At 35.7% G+C, this 14,670-nt stretch overlaps 1 protein-coding gene across 1 annotated transcript; it reads left to right on the top strand.

Annotated features, from left to right (window-relative positions):
* Positions 1-202: 202 nt before the first annotated feature.
* Positions 203-13,591, top strand: ctdsp2 (CTD (carboxy-terminal domain, RNA polymerase II, polypeptide A) small phosphatase 2). Its single transcript, XM_028453791.1, has 7 exons — positions 203-666; positions 4,256-4,428; positions 5,778-5,879; positions 6,776-6,832; positions 9,035-9,127; positions 10,224-10,409; positions 12,497-13,591. Exons 1-7 carry the CDS (start codon positions 606-608, stop codon positions 12,620-12,622), a joined length of 798 nt encoding a protein of 265 aa, XP_028309592.1. The 5' UTR covers positions 203-605; the 3' UTR covers positions 12,623-13,591.
* Positions 13,592-14,670: the final 1,079 nt, after the last annotated feature.

Here is a 14,670-nt window from a genome sequence, read left to right as displayed (position 1 = left end):
CCCGGGATAACAATAAAAGTCATATTTTGTGACCAACAATGGCGTAGAATCAATATTTATGCGTGAGATTCTCGTGGTCCGCGTGTTTGTTGCGCTTTTCCGCGCTCTTTGCGGCCTCTCGGGCGGTGTTGTTTATCTGTAGTAAAGGGGGCCTTGAAACCGACCTCCATTGCCCCATTTCCTCGGTTGTTTTCCTTCTCGCCTGGATTCTCCATGTTGTTGCTGCAAAAGTGAGGACTTCGTAGCGTCGGGAGAGGGGGCTGCCGCGGCGATATTCCCACTTATAGCTGCGGTAAAACCGGGAATACAGGAGAGCAAAGGGTACCCGGACCCTGTGGCTGTTCCTGAATAAGTGCCTTTATTATTCTGCCTCCTCCCCGGACGGCTAAGGAAGGACCCTCTGAGAAAAAGAGCCAGAAAGGAAAGGAAGAAGGAAGGAACGCCAGATAAAACCCCCTTATTCTCTCATCGAGGATTGTTACTGAGGCGGGTGACAAATTACCTCGGTGAATTGTGGAGTCGACTTGCCAAGAAAACTCAATGAGGGATGCCCATCAGTGCTCGGTGGCAGGAATTGAGGATTTTGAGGGCTCCGTGATTGTCAGATGGAAAGTTCTGTTATCACCCAAGTGCAGAAAGAAGACGTCCAAGTGTCACCGAAAACAGGTGAGAATCCACCGTTGTTTTAACCCACATGTTACTAAACGCAGCCTGGCGTGGGTGTGGCGTTTAGTCCTTGGACTTTTATTTTTCTGGAGTGATCTTTAATAAGGAAAAGCTTTAGTGCGCCAATTTGTTTGACAGTTGCGGGCGCAGTTTGAGCGCCTTTTCACGGGCGCATTGGCTTCCTTTGACATTTACACGAACACCTCATATTTACTACATAGTGTATCCAGAATGATCTAATAATGTATGTTAATATATGCTCACATTTTTCAACAACATGTTTTCCCCATCAGATCACCGATCTATTAGTATTGAATCCAGGCTCTGGTAGATTGTGTTTTGTTTGCCATCTACAGCTTTGCTATTGTTGATCCGGGTTTTATCTCCTGTTTTGTGTAGATCCACAAACCCAAGCTTATTATTATTATTATTGTTATTATTATGTCTATCAGCTTTCCCAGCGTGTTCTGCTCCATGTTCCACCACTGCAGTTGTAAAACAAGCTGTATATTTTGTAACCATTCCGTTTACCCTTCTTGTTGTTTGTTTGTTTTTTTAGTCACAGTTAAATAAAGGGGATCTAGATCTACACTTGCTCAATGCGGATTCATGGAGATCAGGATCTGTTTTGCATTATGTGGTACATTATCAAAGGTGTATGTGTGTGTGTTTGTGTAGGGGGGGGGGGGGGGGGGTGCACATTAAACACGTACAGTGGGACTGTATAGAAATATCAGGTGCCGCTGCATTGACAGCGGAATGCACGAACACGCCCCTCAGTTCACGCCCATTGTACTTCGTTGTTTGCCCTCTTTTCTTTTGCCTGGAATAAGGCTTTTCTTACTGGTTCAGGTCTTTCTTTGCTTGGTGCTGAAGTACAGGCCTCATTTAGAGCTGGGCGATATGGACCAAAACTCATATCTCGATATTTTTTTTCCTGAAAATGACGATATAATCATAAGAACGCAAAAGAAAAAAATATAATTAAGTATACAGACCGCCTCGAGATTCGCGCCCACCACAGTGTGTAACATATGCAAAAATTATTAGTTACATAATTGATAATGTTGACTACAAAATTTTGCGTTGACTGCCCTTTGTTTAATGTTGTAAATTAATGATGAAATCACTTTCTGCCTCATTTTTGCTGCAGTGCCATACATGAACCGCTTGTTGCAGTGTCGCTTCACCAGCATTTACATTGTGAAGAAGAATTGCGCAACAGAGAAGAACCAACCTAAAGTCTCAAAAGTTTGGGACCATTTTACTGAAAACCTATACGTCTGCAGTCAGTGTATTTTATGGCACTTAAAATATTTCTATATTATGTACATTATATTAAGAATTGTATTTTTTTTGAATGAATTTGGGAAAACTGTAAGGAAAATATTTGACCACTATGGAGGGCAATGCTCTCCCAGCAAACTCAGCGTAAGGATGTATATCTTGATAATTTTTTAATTCAAATAAAGTCTTTCCAGAAAAAGAAAAAAAATTAAAAAAATTCTAGGTTTACTTTGCTGATGCAAAACACCACACTGGCAAATTTATTAACAAACAGCTGCACAATATGTGCCACTTTTGTCTTTTTTTCCTGTAAGCCACAGCACTTGTGAGTGAGTTCTATAGTGTGGCTTGTTCAGTAATCCATCCAACTATTCTTTTCAGTGACACATAAAACAAGTATTTTAATACAAAATTCGCTATGAAATAAAAGTATATTTTTCTGTTTCCTATATCACCTAAATAGAAAACTCAATATATTGCCCAGCCCTAGCCTCATTGCAGGATAAGTGCACACACAGTTTACATGATCTGCTCATATCAAAGCATGCTTTGGATAAATTTCATGTTTAAGTCACACTATTAGCTGATTTGAGCAGAATAATAACTGCAAAATAAAGAAGATTGCAACCAAATTACTCATTTATATTGGAATGCATTGCATGTGTTTGATGTTTTCCACTGTAATTATGGAGCTGTGTAACACACTCTTTGGTCTGTTATTCTGTCTTTGCTTTACAAGCACAAAGTAAACATGTAAATCCTCCAATGTGCAAATGTCTGCCACTATTTCTTCACTTCCTCTTTCTTCTCAAAGACACTATTTATGAGCTACAGTGACACTCTATCTATCTTTGGGTATATCTTAAATTGGCAAGTCCTCACATGAAGCTGATCAGTGCAGACTTGCATGCAGGTTTTTTCCTGATTCTGCCCTCATTGGTGCATTGCACAGGTCTTGTAAAGCATAGTTAAACACTGGTGGTAGTGGTTGTTACATTGGCTGATCAAAGGCCTTCGTCAAGGCTCTGAAGTGTGGCCATTAGTTTTTTCCAGACAGCAGTCAAGAGATCCACGGGTTTAAAATGGACTCAGCGACTTCTGGCTGAGTGTGTGTGTTACATCGAAGAAGGCTGTGCTGAAAAGTGTGGGTTTTCCCGCCCTCTGTGATTATATAACACGCATCAGCCATTTCCAGCAGCAACAGAGACAGGCGCATTAAAAACAGATTCCTTGTGCGGGCCCGTCGTGCCATCGCTGCACACACACATGAAGGAGGAAGTTCATTCCACACGTTTTCAACACGCAGTTCCTCAATAACATGTTAAACAATTTCAAATATTTTTTTGTGTTCCATTCTCTGTGGGGGGAAGAATGTAAAAACTCAGTTTCTGTTTTATAGCCGACATATTTTGAACTTTTGGCTCACTTTCCTCCCATTTAGCTCAATTTTCTTTCATTTGAAACTGAAATTCATTTAAAACGGCAAGTTTTATATCATTGTTAAAAATGTGTACACATGAAAAATAAATCCAAATGTTAAATGTAAATCTAAATGTTAATTTTAAATATTAAATCTAAATGTTAAATGTAAATCTAAGTGTTGAATCTAAATGTTAAATGTTAGATGTAAATCTAAATGTTAAATGTAAATCTAAGTGTTGAATCTAAATGTTAAATGTTAGATGTAAATCTAAATGTTAAATGTAAATCTAAGTGTTGAATTTAAATGTTAAATGTTAGATGTAAATCTAAATGCTAAATGTAAATCTGAATGTTAAACTTAAATCTCAATGTTAAACTGGTTGCCAAAAATAAAGCTAAATGTTTAGAAAACTATAGAAAGTAGACGGGTCAGCATATGTCAATTATGTGGCCCCGTCCACACCACCGGCTGCGACCTCCGTAACCTGCCCACTCTGCGTAATTTCTAAACAGTAAGCTTTACACTTGGCGAACGATTTAACTTTTAGATTTATATTTAACCTTTACATTTAGATTTAACATTTAGATTTGACTTTTCCATTTAGATTTGACTTTTCCATTTAGATTTAACATTTAGATTTGACTTTTCCATTTAGATTTAACATTTACATTTCGATTTATTTTTCATGTGTACACATTTTTAACAATTATATATAACATGTTGTTTTACATTAATTTCTGTCTGAAATGAAAGAAAAATGACCTACATGTTCAAAATACATCGGCTATTAAACAGTGACCAAGTTTTTACATTACACCCCATGATTTTTGCACCCCTCACAACCTCCACCCGCCCCTCCCCCCCTTTGTGCTGAAACAGGCCAGGTGAGAAGCTCGGCCCTCAAACAGCCGCGGAGTTGTAACATCTTCAAAGCCCTCTTCTGCTGCCTCCAAGCCCAGGATGGCCCCAAAGCACCACCAACTTCTCCACCACCACCGCCTCCTTCCCAGCAGTCCTTGCTGGAGTCACAGGAAAACGGGACGGTTGTCAAGGTAACGCTTTTATCTGAAAACTATTTGGAAGAGATGGGCCTTTATTATTGTTTAGAATTTCACACGCACACTGAGATGTTTGCCATCTGTCGGAATAAATTGAACACACTGGTGTAAACATCAGCTCTATATCTAGTATATCTATTCTCCTGCTAACCGCACATTGCGTATTGTGAGCCTGATTTCTGGAGAGATGGAATCACCAATGAATGTTGGAGACTTTTTAATGAGATGCCATGTTTGTTAGCATTACTGTTGCATTAATTTACAGCAGGAAGAGGTTAAAGAGCTTTATTTAATAATAATGCAGACTCACAACACTAAGGTTATCTTGCCTTTACTGCAAATGGAGGTTCTTTATCTATCTTAGGTTGTTCTCTGTAATGATTGAGCTGCTTCTGTTATGTAACGCATGAATTGAATTTATATTATCAACTGTCATGTTAAGGAAATAGGAATAAACTCATGAACGTACAGCTCTGGAATTTAATTTTCCCTGCAGGTGTATTCCTGTTTAGCTTTACAAGATAAGCGAAGACATGAATACTGTTAACGTAATTCTGTGAAGCCTGAAACTAAAAAAAAATGTCTACAGCTAGATGGAACAAGCAAAAAATATTATAAAGTACAAAGATCATTAAATTATATTACATAAAATTAGGGGGGAAAACATGTCTAAATATTTAACATTTGTAAATCATATGTAAAATCAAAAACAATACATATTAAATAAGGAAAACAGGAATGTCACGCAACAAGTTAATTCCTAAAAACAAGTCAAAAACACAAAGTAAAAAGATTTCAATAAATAATTTACACATTGAAAAAAGGAGTAAGAAGACTTATTTAATCCTACCCCTCTTATAACCATTATAACCAATTTATCTATGAGCTACTCATAGATACATACACATATATGCACCCATACATATATATGCAGATATACACCTATACATACATAAGTCTATATACATAAACAATGTACATGCAGTATATTATATACAACTTATAATTACAATATAAGTTGCCTATATACATATGAACACAATAATAATTATATAAATAAAGGTGGGAAAAAATAAAACAAAATTAAAGCAAAAACAAAATAATGTAAAATAAATGAAATGAAATAAAAATAATGAATACTAAAATATGATGATATTTTTTATTCTACTATATTTTCTTATGTTTAGATTTTAAGGGAATTTTAAAGATGTGTAATTAAATGATTTAAGCCTAAAACAGTAACAGTTCCAGGGCAATGAAAGGAGATGACATGGGTTTAAGTTCGTCACAGACCTGAGTGCATCACAGCAGTAGCTTTAGTAGACGTGTTTGTGTCTCCACAGCAGTGTGAGCCCTCCCTCCTGCCTGAGGTGAAGGTTGAAGACCAGGGGAAGATCTGCGTGGTTATAGACCTGGATGAGACCCTGGTGCACAGTTCATTCAAGGTACCCCACCCCCTGGTTTCCCACCATGTGTCAACGCCACGGCGTTTCACTTTATGCATATATTTTGCCACAAACACTAAACAGGGTTGAGTAACTTGAAGTAAGCGAGTGAGTGTTTATTGAGTGTAGATCACATGTGTCAAACTCAAGGCCCGGGGGCTAAATCCGGCCCCTTAGAGCCTCTAAGTCGGCCCGTAGGAGAAAGTAAAAATGACAGAAAAAAACATGAATCATTGTGTAAATGAACCTCAACACTCCCGGTGCTTATATTGCATGATTGCAGTCATTTTGAGTGTTAAACTGTTGAAAAAAATCTAAATTTTTACTCATTGTATAAATTACAAAATAATGAAGTTGTAGATATATCAGCCCCTCCAAATACACATGGATACAAATGAATACATTTCTCATGCTTATATCACATGATGGCAGTCATTTTTTAATCTCAAATTGATGAAGAACAAACCAAAAAAAAATGCAAATTTCCTCAAATTATTCTACTAAATTAAATAGCAATTGTTCATAATATCAAGGAAATGTAGGTGCATTTAAGTTTAAAGTCACTTAATGCTTCTCTTATATACTTTATATGTAATTTATACCTGGAAGTGCAAACTAGGGCACATTGATGTTGAAATTGCTCTTTTTTCTGCCTAAAATCTGTGGCCCACTTGAGATCAAACTGGTCTGTATTTGGCCCCTGAGTCGGCCTGAAGTCTTCACTTGTGTTTGGTTTCTTTGCTGAAGCCGTCACATGTGTCAAAGTGAGCTGTGCTGTTTGTGTAGGCTCTGAGCCGTGATTTATGGCTGGTTCTGAGTATTCAGCTGTTATGTAACGCCATGTGAATGTACACAGCCTGCACATCATCAACCATCGCTCTGTGTTCTCCCTCCAGCCCATCAGTAACGCCGATTTCATCGTGCCCGTGGAGATAGAGGGGACCACACACCAGGTAAAACGAACGCGCCACTGCAGAGGAGATGCTTGGGTAGAGGGAGGCGGGGGGAGGGGGGGCTGCTGGGTTCAGTTAGTGGATGTGTTTGCAGTTGTTGATCAGAACAGGGATGGGGCTGAAAGCTGATCAGGCAGACTGGTGCACAGCGCCCTCTCCTGGACATCAGCAAGAAAACTCCAGTTCAGCTGAAACACGTGTCAGACTCATGTCAGGGGGCCAAATCCGGCCCATTAGAGCAGTGTTTCTCAAATGGGGGTACGTGTACCCCTAGGAGTACACGATGGCACCACAAGGGGTGCTTGAGAGAGAGAGAGTGGAAAAGTAACAAATAAAGGGTCAGTTTTGGTCTCACTCTAGGTGTGAGATAACCGGAAATGATAGAAATAAATCTATTCAGGAGCACCTAAATCAGTGTTTTTCAATCTTGGGGTTTAAATCAGTTTGCCTGAAATTTCTGAAAAATTTAAATCTTTTTTATTACAACAATACATAATCTTAAACAACTGTATTTCTATACTTTCCCCCTGTGTAATACAAATTAGGGCTGCAAGATTATGGCAAAAATGTCTGATCAATATTGTAATCACGATTATAATCACAATTATTTATCATGTTAGGAAAAAAAAAATCTATGTTTTTATTACACTAGCTTCAAACGAACAATATGTGTACAGTTTACGGTGCAAAATGAAGCTTTATATAAGAATTACACTAAAAATGTAACTCATGAATTTAAAATGTATCAAAGGCTAATGAAATAAATACATAATTACGGAGTGCAGAGGCATATTTTAAATGTGCATATTGCAACGGTCAACTTTATTTAATCGTGGCAACCAAAGTTGTGATCACGGTTAAAAATTGATTAATTGTGCAGCCCTGATATAAATCTAGTTCACGATCCAAAAAAAGCTTGGGAACCACCGCACGAAATACTGTTTCTTTCCACTTATTTACAAAATGAGATTTTTTAAATTGTGTGTTATCACTCGTTCATTCCATCATTATGCTCTATAGTTGTTTTTAAATAAAATACTTGGATTCATAAATAAGAAAAAGGAGGTACTTGAGCCAAAAAAGTTTGAGAACCACTGCTTTGGAGCATCCAATTGAGCCCGCAGGAGAAATTAAAAATTACAGAGAATACATGAATCTATGTGGAAATGAACCTCAACACTCCTGGTGCTTATATCACGTGATTGCAGTCATTTTAATAAGTTAAATTGTTGAAAAACACACCCCTGTTGGGACTGATATCTGTCACTTATTGCTTGGATATGGTCGCTTTCTTACATATTTTATATTTTACATAAGGGTAGAAGCGCAAACTAGGGTGTCAGTGAAGTGGAAGTTAATTGCACTTTATTTTCATAAAACATACTGGGAACTTTTATAGATGTATGTGGTTAGTTTCTTTATTGTTTTTTTTTAGAATTTAAGAAATTAACAGAATAAGAATCTGTTCTCGAGGCAAAAGTTCAACTTTTTTTTTAAATGTAATTTGACAGTTTGATAAACATTCCAGTTGTTTTTGATACTGGTAATTTAATTACAGTTAGTTACCATTTACTTTTTCTCGCAAGTTTAAAAAAAAGTTAAATTGCATTTCATACCATTTTGTACTTGTAAAGGTGAAATTTGTAATTATTGATATTGTGATATATTGCAATGTATATCACATTGTTTAGTGCTGAGATATATTGGGATATATCGTATTGTATCGTCAGGTTCATGGCAATGCCCAAACCCTATTATTTAGTGATGTTTAGCATATTTTCTATCAATTGTTTACATGTCCGTTAACAGAAACAGGTGGGTTTTTACTTCAATATTTAATCTTTTTGTTAAATGTTTTTGAATAAATGATTTAATTTAAACAATTATTTGGGTCATTTTTTTAATTATATATATTGTAGGTCTAATAAATGTGTATATTGTTCTTTATTTGACATGTGGAAATGTGTTTAAGTGGGAAACATGATTCCTTGGAGCTGTGTGTGTGGTTAAGGATCCTCTTTGGGCCTCAGCCTGGTTCAAGTAATCCAGGATAGGCTGGTTAACGCTGGCACGGCCTATTCTCGATTACTTGTTTCAGGAACTGGCCACGAGCGACGAAACTGAGAAGAAAACCCCAAAGCGAAGGCAATGTAATATAAGGAACCAGATTTCACATTTATTTATCGTCTGCTTATTCTCCAGGTGTATGTGCTGAAGAGACCGTACGTGGACGAGTTCCTCCACAGAATGGGGGAGCTGTTTGAATGTGTGCTGTTTACAGCCAGCCTTGCTAAGGTACCAAACGTCATAAATATCAGAAAATTAAGCTATTGTTTGTTTTTTTTCCCTACTGATCAGATTTTCTCTGATTCTAAGCTGTATTTCTCTACTTTTAGTGTTTTTACTGTGATAGCAGAATAGGGTAGTCACCCTTCTCGTGCTTTAGTTTTCTTATAGGCGTGTGTGTTTTGCTTTTTCTCTGCGGACTTAAAAAATAAAATTATATCTAAAATAATGTCTCTCCACTATTCCAACCAATATAAATTGCAGCTTTAAAATATATGAACTAAATGAAATTAAAATATGAAATAAATTAATTAATTTAAAAAATAAAGAAAAATAGAACAAAACTAAATAAAATAGAACAAAATAAAATAAATAAAAAATAAGAAAAAAAAATAGAATAGAATGGAATATCCTGGTCATGGGTGACCATGTTCTAATACTCATAAACTCCAAGTGTCAAATTTAGAATGAAAGAATAGGTAGAAATGTGTTTTTTTTACTTTCAATATATATCATTCTTTCGATTTGATATTCATTAGAAATGTATCATTTGGTTTTAGATCTTATGTTCTGTTAAGCTTAAGATGTAAATTATTGCTAGAATTTAAAGATGTATAAACAATTCCACATTGTAAAATATCATTTTTTTTCCTCCAAAAAATAAAACATTTTACCACTTCGTTTTTTTTTTTTTTCAATTCATAATTATGATTGAAAATTAATTTATTTTGGCAATTGTGTTGCCGTTTTCATTGCTCCTTGAACCCTTTTGCAGGCGAGCGACTGCATTAGTTCACTGTATTTCACAACAGGATTTCTCACAGCCAATTGGCTGAGAATAAATGGATGAAATGAATAAAATCTTCCAAACAGCTCCTACTGATTTAAATTGTTCTGATTTTTATTATCATTCTGGTAACAAAGTAAAATCTTAAAAAAAACTTTTTTATTTTTGCACGAAGTGCCTTTCCAGTGAGAGTTTTTGCTCGTTTCGTCTTCCTCTTAGAGATTTTCCCTGCTTCTTGTGTGAAACATGCTTCCTTACCTGGTCCTTGCACACCCCTGCTTCCCCCCCTTCCCCCTCCACCACCCGCTCCTCCATCAGTACGCAGACCCAGTGACGGACCTGCTGGATCAGTGTGGTGTTTTTCGGACCCGGCTCTTCCGGGAATCCTGCGTATTCCACCAGGGCTGCTATGTCAAAGATTTGAGCCGCCTGGGGAGAGAGCTCCACAAAACCCTCATCCTCGACAACTCTCCTGCCTCCTACATCTTCCACCCTAATAATGCTGTGAGTTTGCATTTGATTCCAACTCACCATCAGGTCAATCTAATACACAACTTTGAAGTCAGGGAGTCTGTTTAGTTTGAAGTGTAACCACAACACTGACGATCCCAGATACACATTTTCCTCTTAAGTAAAAACCATCTCCGGAGGAATTTTTGCGAGCTTTACCATCGATCTGAGAGGCATCTCTAATGCAACTATTATAGATTCACATAATTTAATGTGGACTAAAGTTTTCTCTGAATTTTGGCCTCAGTTTACTTGTGCGTAGTGGACATGGTAAGATAAGCAGGTGCACAAAGTCTTAATAGAGAGATTACCAGCTGTGTGAAACCAAAGCAAATTCTTAAAGGCTTGCCTTTTTTTAGGCTGAATCACTTATTCACCTTTTTTATTCTTTAAAAACAGTCTTAGGCTAATAAAGAACTGATAATGTTCTCTTTTTTTTCTCCAAGTTTTTTTTTGGGGTTTCCATGGTGACATATATTCTTCTCAAGGTACAGACAACCCATTTTTGTTATTTTTCAAACACAAAAAAATCATGCACAAAAAAAAAATGATAATAAAATGAAACTGTATACATATGGTATATATAAACACTAATAATAATAATAATGATAGTAATAATACATCTTATTTGTAACACACTTTTCATTCAGGGAATCTCAAAACACACACATATATACACACCAAAAAAAAAAAAAATAGCAAAACAACAAAATTATATCAGACAAACAGGTAAACAAAGATAAGGTGATAAAACATGTACATTGTGTGTAGGTATACAAAGGTACTACAGTGTGTTCCAAGTTGATAGTACAACACATTAATATCCTGTTACACAAAACTGTTAAATATACATTAGTCTTCTAATGATGACATGATATTGACTAAGCAGAGAAAAGGGATTATTCACATTTTTAAGTCGAGTAACTTAAACCCAAACAAAATATTTGTATTTCTTCTTCTTCACAATGGAAAACAACTAATTTTATACATCATTACTGGTTGTAATAATTATTTTTGAACAGTCTTCTGAGCATGAGTCTCAGTACATAAATAATTTACGGTAAGTTACAGTTTAATGGGAACGGTATAGAGTAGGGTACACAAGCCTGAATGTGCATGTGTATTAAATCTGCCCTTGTTTGTATAGATCTACATTATCCTAAGTAAATGACTTGATGATTATTGGTGTATTTTCTAAATTTGTGGTAAATAAGATATAAATTAGTGTGTATTAACTTATGGCTTATTTATGTTATCACAGACAGCTTATGGAGGCTCCACACTTTTTACCAACCGGTAACTCAAAGTTGCATGCATCTTAGCAGAGGTGTAAAGAGTACTGATATGTTCTACTCAAGTACAAGTACTGTTACTTGATTGAAATTGTACTCAAGTACAAGTAAGTCAGGCTTAAAATTATCAAGTACAAGTAAAAATTAGCTCAAATAAATAGTACTCAAAGTAAAAGTTGCTAGTTACTTTCACCCCCCCCCCCCCGAACGTTTATTTTTGGTAATAAATCTTGTCACGGTTCTCTTGCGTACAGTAAACATCTCATGTTTACTGTACGCAACTTAGAAAGGAAGAGACCAAATCTTGCACAATTGGAACTTAATTCATGTTCGAGGTAAATAAAAGGTTTGTCAAAATGTACAATTCTTTCTTTTTTTTTTTTTTTAAATAACACCAATGAATTCGACTATGATATGATGCATTTGATTGTTGTCTGGTCATTTCATTTTTTGTAGTTTTACAATGTCTGTTGATCATTTTAAAACAAAAAATTATGATTTACTCGGTAACAATTGGATGTAGAAATGCAACAAATTACTTCTTTTAAAATGTACTTAAAGTAAAATTACTGACTTATAAATAATAAAGTATTCACAACAGCAGCTCAATTACAGTAACTTGAGTACTTGTAATCTGTTACCGTACTTTCACATCTGCGTGTTAACATGTTTGCTAACTAAAGAAGATGTGAATGGTAGGATTTCATAGAGGGAATAAGTACAGCTTTGCACTGCTTTGGGACTTTTAACATTTGCATGAATATTAATATGTTCGTTTGTGTCCTTCAGGTTCCTGTGGTGTCGTGGTTTGACGACGTGGACGACGCCGAGCTGCTGAACCTTCTTCCCGTGTTTGAAGAACTCAGTCAGGCCGATGACGTTTACACCCGGCTCGACCAGCTGAGGGGACATTAGCCCCGCCCCCCGACGAACGTGCTCGCCTTTTCTGCAGCAGGGTGGAGTAAAACCACAAGCAGATATCTCACCTGACGACACCAGTTCTTTGTTTAAATATGTTTTTTTTTTCATGTGAGGTGAAAAAAGTCTGAATAAACACAAATGTCTTTGGCTGAACGCAAACTACCAATAGCAAAACAGAGGCCTTTGATTCAGAAACCTCACTGCCGACAATTTTTTACAAACCACTATCAGAAAAAAACACTACAAGTTAAGAGTCGGAAACGACGACCAAAGCAATCCCATCACGATCACTCCAGCTAGCATGAGTAATAAAGTGGTTCTAATGCCAAAAGCAAAGCCTGGCTGGACTTGACTGCTTTTCATATTGTTTTTAGGGTTTGTTTGTTTGTTTTTTTTTTAAGAAAAAAGATTGTGCCTTTATGGAACAACAAGAACCCAAACAGCAGCTCTTTTTTAGTATTATCAAAAAAAAAAAAAAGATTCATTCACTGATTTCCTTTTCTAGGATGTTTTTATTTTTTATTTTTTTATAAAAGAATGTATTTTTAATGGTAAACATGGTTATTCTATGCAATCCAGTTCCTCTCAAGTACCCTGTCAAGAGTTGGGTTTAGGTGCATATGAATATTACTTAACCTCTTTTTTACATGTTTGTACTAGAAGAGAAATCTACCAAAAATGCAACAGTGGTCATTGCTTATAATTTGGATGAATCGAGTCTTTGATGGTCCGTTGAGAGCAGACACTGGAATAAACTTGGCACATAGGACGACCATGAATGCCACATTTTTCAATTGATTATATTTCTTCTGTAGCTATGTTTATTTTATTTCTCTTCGTTTTTTTATTAGACAAACAACTTGCACTTGTTTTATATATACAGTGCTGAAAGTTAATTTAAAAAAAAAAAATACAACAACTAACTGTGCCTTTGAAATCAGAGCAGAGGGATGGGTTTTATGCCTGAACAGAGATTTGTGGGCCTACACACTCTGATGTGTCATGCTGAGCGTGAGAAAAACACTGTCAAGAGCAAGTGTATTGCCAATGGCTGTGGTACTTGCAGTGCAACACTTGAAATTATCAAAGTTGATTTTTTTTTTTTTTTTTAAAAAAAACCTTGTGTGACTGTTTTTCTATATTTATTGGCCAAAAAAAACTTGTAATTGTCCTGTTCTTATTGCTCAACATTTTCTGTTGTGATCCTTTTGCCTACTCTGAGGCTGGCCTTCTGTTCGACTGTTTTTGTTTGTGCCTGAGAAACACTTTACTGTCAAAATTTGTGTATGATTCAAAATGGTAAAATCACATGCAAATCAACACACGGTTGTAATTGTGTCATTTGTAATGCAAACAATGGCTTTCATCCAGACTGTACAACAATTTTTTTGAGGCGTTGGTCTTTGATAGTTTTTTTTATATATATATATATATAATGTTAGACATTTGATGAGACTATCGCCTGCATGTTCACATGTAGAATACGTTGACGAAAATGTGTACTGGTTGCAATGACCAAAAGTATTTCTTTTTAAAGTCAAAACTTGTCTTTTTTGTTATTAGAATGAGTCTAAATCTTTGTTTGTGTCAACCGTCTCTGACCAAATTTCTAAAAAGACAAGGTGCTACCAATTTTCATTTTTGGAATAAAATTGGTTATATTTTATAGCCTTTGTGTCACGATTCTTCCTCTGAGGCCAATGAACTTTGAGCTCATTCATAACCACGCATTTTCATTACATTCTCACACATTGACATTTGTAAGTTTCATGTTTCTAAATTTGTGAAGTAAAAAAATAAATACATAATTTTCTAATCACAATTTTGAGCCACAATGTCCTGCTTCAGAGTGATATCCCAAAAAATGTCCCTTATAATACTTCATAATATCCAAAATAATTATCTGCATATATTGAGTGTTTATACCTAGATTTTAAGTAGCCTACATTTTTTTTAATATAAGGAAACGTAAAACAAAAATAAAAAATATATTCATATTTATATTTATATAATTTTTTTTATTTTAAATTAATAAGTTATGT

Source organism: Gouania willdenowi, chromosome 7 (assembly GCF_900634775.1).
Source record: "Gouania willdenowi chromosome 7, fGouWil2.1, whole genome shotgun sequence".
In the NCBI taxonomy this organism is placed as follows: domain Eukaryota; kingdom Metazoa; phylum Chordata; class Actinopteri; order Blenniiformes; family Gobiesocidae; genus Gouania; species Gouania willdenowi.
Note: the sequence above shows the minus strand (reverse complement) of the source record. Positions and strands in the feature narration are given on the sequence as shown.

What these genes read in the sequence shown, in the direction of transcription:
- ctdsp2 (XM_028453791.1), top strand. Translation starts at nt 606, where the DNA reads ATGGAAAGTTCTGTTATCACCCAAGTGCAGAAAGAAGACGTCCAAGTG. An exon ending in CCAAGTGTCACCGAAAACAG is followed by an intron (nt 667 to 4,255) that starts GTGAGAATCCAC and finishes GTGCTGAAACAG; the next exon opens with GCCAGGTGAGAAGCTCGGCC. An exon ending in TCTTCCACCCTAATAATGCT is followed by an intron (nt 10,410 to 12,496) that starts GTGAGTTTGCAT and finishes TGTGTCCTTCAG; the next exon opens with GTTCCTGTGGTGTCGTGGTT.